General features: G+C 43.8%; 1 protein-coding gene across 1 annotated transcript in view; it reads right to left on the bottom strand.

The window, feature by feature from the left end:
• Positions 1-5,027: 5,027 nt before the first annotated feature.
• FZD8 (frizzled class receptor 8) overlaps positions 5,028-5,891 on the bottom strand; it is a 1,614-nt gene continuing 750 nt past the window's right edge. Inside the window, 2 exon segments of the mRNA XM_077771779.1 lie at positions 5,028-5,230; positions 5,233-5,890. Of these exon segments, the coding sequence (XP_077627905.1) occupies positions 5,028-5,230; positions 5,233-5,890 (861 nt within the window).

Below are 5,891 nucleotides of genomic sequence, written 5' to 3'. Positions count from 1 at the left end.
ACCTGAGAGGCACACTACCTGGCAACCTCTCAGTGTGTGTGTTTGTATATTCTTGTGTGTAGGTCAGCACCACACCATGGAGAAACCTGTACTCTGGTCTGATTGTGTAACTAGTAAACATAGCTCTTGTAAGTTGATGTTCAGGCCCAGATGCACATAGAGGTAGTCTCACGGATTTACAGAGACAGCAGAGCAGCTGAGAAAGGTCTATAGAAATAGAAATGGCAAGTAAGACCAGGGGCTTCTAGGCCTAGGTCTGCTGTTGATTGTATGAACTTTGGCAAGTCTAGACTTCTTTGGGCTTCTGGATCTGGGGATCTGGATACAGCTTCTGATTCAGTAAGCAAGACTTGAGATTCTACACTTCCATCACCCTCCTAGATCTTGCCCCTGCTACTTGTCCGTGGAGTAGCAAAGTTCTCGATGACCCTGGGATCTCTGTCTTTAAAAATTCCACGATCTTGGTAGGTGACCTCTAACATCTTTAGTCTGTATCCCCTTGACGGGTGCCTCTTCCTTCCCTCCTGTCCCCACCAGCCATTCTGATTCTCAGAACTGGAAGTATTCAGATGTGGGCTTTGTAAGGCTGCCTCTTCCCTACATGCATCCCCTCCTTAAAGGCCTGGGCTTCCCACACTATTGTGTATGGAAATCTTCCTCCCTCAGGGCTCAAACATTCCGGAGCAGATGCTTCTCCCTTCCTCCCTTTGGCTGACCTTGTTTCCCAGCACAGTTTCTATTCTTTGGTGTGTTCCCACAAACACCTGGCTGGATAACTGGGACCAGCCTGGATCCCACCCAACCCAATAGCATTCATGTACAGCACTGAGGAGTGCCCACTGGATTCAGCAGATCGACCTCTAAGTGGGAAATTGGAAAATAGTACATTTAAGTAAGTAAGCCTACTACATGTCACCTCAAAAAATTCTTCATGACTCATCCTTTCTCCCATTAAGTTTTGGACCTATTTCCATTAGGTGGTGGATCTTTGGGGAGTAGCTCACTCTTTAAATAAAAAGTTAATCAAAAGATAATTTCAGAAAGATAGAGCTTTTGATTTCAATACAGCTTAATTACATTTTTAGTATAAAGTTTATATTGAGTATTCAATTCAATAAGATCTTGTGGGGCCTTAAACTGAAGAATTCAAAATTATGAATACAAAATGTTTTCAGGCCCTCTGGGTGGGCACAGTGCATGGGACAGGGCCAGCAATGTGGGGGCTCAGTAGTTTTGAATGAAGGAACCTCTCAGTTCTGGGACTTTGGGTACCACAAGGTGGCGGTATGGTATCACACGTGGAGAGCAGATGGCTACACGTGACTTGTTTTGGAGAGACTTCACAGAATGTTTGCACCTATACTTTCAACTGCATCCTGTACTCTGCAACTGCTTGAGTCTCTGTGTAATTTTTCTTTTGGCAAGACATTCTGATTTCCTTCCCCGAAATTTTCAAGGATTACAGGAACCTGCAATGCCATCAGTGCAAGTTAGGAAGCTGTAATAGAGTTTGCACCTTAAACGTTCTTATACACTCTCCCCACTCTGCCCCTTTTATGGTACTTTCAAATTGCATTTATTAAAAAGCAAAAAGAAAGTGTTCACATAGCCTTCCCCACAAGTAATTATAATGAGCTTTGGCTTTACTAATGGATTTAACCACATTAGACTTTATTTACATTGATCTTCTAGCCACACAGTAACCACAATCCCTCCCTGCTCCCCCACTTCCCATGTTTGACAAAATTTTTAAGAAAACTAACACTTATTCCATATAGTTAATGTAGCACAAGAGGGTGTTCTAGGAAGAGACCTATTCATTTGTCTAAGGCAAATGGCCAAAATGAGACTCTTCTTCCATTTTCCCACCCCCAAAATCAATTTTGAGCCTTTTATTCTATTAATAGATACCATTTGGATATTGGCAACTTTGCAACTCAAGTTTTAGTTTTAAAGGCAAAGAATCAGCACTTGGGTTTTGTGTCAGTCTCTAAAATCAGTCTTAAGTGATTATAGGTGCAGGTCTTCTTACTAAAACCTTCTTACTAAGACTTGTCTTCAGAATGTCAGTAGGGTTTTTTGCTTGTTTAATAAGCTTGTTTATACTGTGCACACTTATAGCCATCTTGCAAAAGCTACCAAGTATGGGGTTTTACAAAGATATGCTGAAAAACTGATAAAGGAAAAAAGCTTCCCAAGTTGGACATTTCCCACTGTCACATAGTTGGAAATGTGTCAATAATGAGAATGCTGCTACATTAGAACACCAATGTGCTAAGTAGTGACTTTTAGCTCTCTCCTCACCTATGGGAAGTGCCCTCAAAATCACACTTTATTACTGAAAGTGTAAAGTTTATGGCTGGTTTCTGTACTCCACATAAGCATCACCACATGGGTTAGATGCAGGCCACTTATTGGTACCTACGTTACAAAACAATAATTCTTTAATAAATAAAATTGCTGGGAGGTGAAGATTTTACAGTGCCTCTGACTTTAAGAAATATAATCAGCATGTTAGCTAAAGAAGGTGTTCTTATGGCTTATCTAATTTAAAAAATCCAATTATCACCAAGAATGACTCTGCAAAGGATTTGCAAAATGTTTCTCCTAAGAAACTCTTCTTAAAAGCCTCTCACACGAGAAAGAACAGGCAAGGAAGTAATTTCCATCCTATTAATTGGAAAAAAAAAATTTTTTTTTTAACCAGGAAATATTCCTATTAGGAAAAGTAAAGAGAACAAACATTTTAGCAGGATGCAGAAAACATGTCCCCTCCCGCCCCGCAATGTTTGATGCCCCCCATCATTAGCAGGGGTAGCTGCCCATTTCTTATCTTGATTGACAGGTTAATAAGGGACCTGGGGCTATCTTTTCAGTTTGAACACACAACCTTACCAATTACTTTTAAATTATTGCTAATCTGTCAGAAAATAACAAGCACGAAGAATAAAAATATCTGAAAAAGTGAAATGTCTCAAGAAGCATTTACTTCCGGTGCTTTAAAAGGTTCAGTTCAGAAAACTTGCCAGAATTTAGGCACTGACTGGTTTTTTTTCCTTTTTTTTTTTTAAGAAAAACTTGTAGTTTATAATAGTTCATTGGTTCAATTAGGGGCGAAAAAGAAGGGAGTTTTGTAATGCAATTGTCCAGCAAAGGAAAACGCTTTAAATTGGGGGATTATGTGCACAGACCACCTGTAGGGCATTCAGAGCCCTTTTCTATAATGCTTCAACCCATGCCTAGCTGCCTGCAGGCTGGCTAACAATGCCGGGAAAAGCTGTTTAAAAGGCTGAGCGCACTTGTGCCTCTGGTCTTCACTAACTGTTACAAGTCTTCCTCTCCCTCGCTCTCTCTCCTTTTTAAAGTAAAAGTCCCACATCCCTTTAATGGAAGAACTTTAAGGCTCCGCGGTGGCCAATTGGTCTGCACCAAGAGGAGCCCGGCAGCAGGGAAAGAAACTTCAGACTATACAGCACATTTGGAGAGGAGAAAAGATCAAAGTTTTTCAAACTCAAAAGACCAAGTTCCCTACAGATTAACCCTATTCATTTAGCTCCTCTTAAAGGAATGATGTGCTGGGCCACTGGGCAGACAGGTAAAAAGTTCAACAATTGCCAAAGCATTCTTCTGCTAATTCAACAGCCTTCTGCTCAAATAAATTAGCTTAGTCTTGACAGAGGAACAATAGCTTTTTCTCTAGGAAAAGAAGCACATTTGATATACACAAGCCTGGAAGGTTATTAAGATGTTAACCCGTTAGTTTAATCCATTAAAGAACGCCTGCTCCACTACCAGATTAGTCAAGTGACTTATACTGTAAAGTGCAGTTGATGGTTTAAAATNAAAAGAAGCACATTTGATATACACAAGCCTGGAAGGTTATTAAGATGTTAACCCGTTAGTTTAATCCATTAAAGAACGCCTGCTCCACTACCAGATAGTCAAGTGACTTATACTGTAAAGTGCGGTTGATGGTTTAAAACATTAACATCTGCACTTCAGCAGGGTGTTCAGTCCCTGAAGACCCAGGTGCTTTCAAAATCAGGTACGCCAAGAAATAAGTGTGGGGTTTTGAAGGCTTTAGTCATATTATACAAGATAAATAACAAGGCCTGAGTGCAATTATTGCCTTGCAAAAGTTCCACTTACATACACTAAGGTGAGTGTTCTTACCCGTGGATCAGAAAAGAGCTACCATGAAAAACACCATCCTTGGGGAAGGTGCAAAAACTCAATTTTGATTTCAGTTCAACAGTGATATTTACTTTGCTAACAACTTAAGAACTAGAGTTTAACAGGTCATTTTCTTCATGCCTAAGGTCAGAGTACAGAATGAGAAACCAGAAAATGTCCATTTTTTTTTTTCCGGCGTGTCCTTAGCAAGCACTTTAAAGGTAACAGCTTAGAAGAGGCAGGGGGAGAGGGTGATGTTTAAATCATTTATCAAAAGTCATTTTATTGACAAAATAGAATACTTATATTTGTTCTTACAGGGGTGGCCTCTAAACTTTTTACAAAAAATGTACAGACTGTATATCTTTGGATATGTACATATTTTACACATTTTTACAATTTAACAAATAATTATATAAATACATCCTCTAATGTAAGAAACCCGTATTGACTTGGGGTGTATAATTAAGACATTTCTTGTTTGTTTATTTAAGGCATTTGCCTGGTCATTAAGAATACCCAAACCGTGCAATTCCATTAGGTCGCGGTCATCCCTCCTCTAGGATATGTCAGGAGTAAGAATTTACGTAGGAGAGTCGAGGGAGAAAAATAGGTCCCTCAGTTGAAATCTGTAGATCTGGCTTCAAGCTCAGCAAATGGCAACCAGCGAGGGCTACAAACCTTGCGTTCTGAAACGCAGCAGCGGAGTCCACCCTCCTCTGCCAACGGAGATTAACGCCTGGCGGGAGGAGCTCCTCGCATATCAATGGAGGAAAGGGGGCTGGGTCTGGGAGCCTTCAATGCCAGGTACTTTGTTCTAAGCGAGTCATTTAAGTCCCAGCTAATGGATACCATTAAGAGTTCATTATCATGCTAATAGCANTGCTGGCCCAGCAGCAGCGGGTGCACAGGGCGCGCCACGACTCCAGAGTCTTGCCGGACCAGACCCACACGCCCGAGGTGATGCCCACCACGAGGCACATGAAGTACTTGAGCATGAAGACGGCATAGTCCGGCCGGCGCGCCTGGTCTGGCTGCAGGTCCCGCAGACACGGNGGATCATGAGCTTCTCCAGTTTGTGCGTCTTGGTGGGGCCGCCCTGCTGCTTGATGACCGAGCGGATGCGGAAGAGCGACACGAAGCCGGCCAACAGGAACATGGTGCCGATGAAGAGGTAGATGACGAGCGGCGCCAGCACGAAGCCGCGCAGGTTGTCCAGGCTCTGGTTGCCCACGTAGCAGATGCCGGCCACCGGGTCGCCGTCCACGGAGCTGAGCGCCAGCACGGCGATCGACTTGACGCTGGGCACGAGCCATGCGGCCAGGTGGAAGTACTGCGAGTAGCCGGCGATGGCCTCGTTGCCCCACTTCATGCCCGCCGCCAGGAACCACGTGAGCGACAGGATCACCCACCAGATGGAGCTGGCCATGCCGAAGAAATAGACGAGCAGGAAGACCACGGTGCACAGCGCCGGGCCCGTGGTCTCGTAGNGGCCCGCCACCAGGCGTACCAGGTAGCCGACTGACACGAAGAGGTAGCAGGCCGAGAGGAAGATAATGGGCCGCTCGGGATACTTGAAGCGCTCCATGTCGATGAGGAAGGTGGAGACGGTGGCGAAGGTGGACACGAAGCACAGCACAGACCACAGGCCGATCCAGAAGACGGTGAAGGCGCGTTCGTCCTGGCTGAAAAAGGGGTTGTGGCAGGGCAGGGCCCAG

The sequence above is a fragment of the Crocuta crocuta genome, unplaced genomic scaffold (genome assembly GCF_008692635.1).
Source record: "Crocuta crocuta isolate KB4526 unplaced genomic scaffold, BGI_CrCroc_1.0 scaffold457, whole genome shotgun sequence".
Classification (NCBI taxonomy): domain Eukaryota; kingdom Metazoa; phylum Chordata; class Mammalia; order Carnivora; family Hyaenidae; genus Crocuta; species Crocuta crocuta.
Note: the sequence above shows the minus strand (reverse complement) of the source record. Positions and strands in the feature narration are given on the sequence as shown.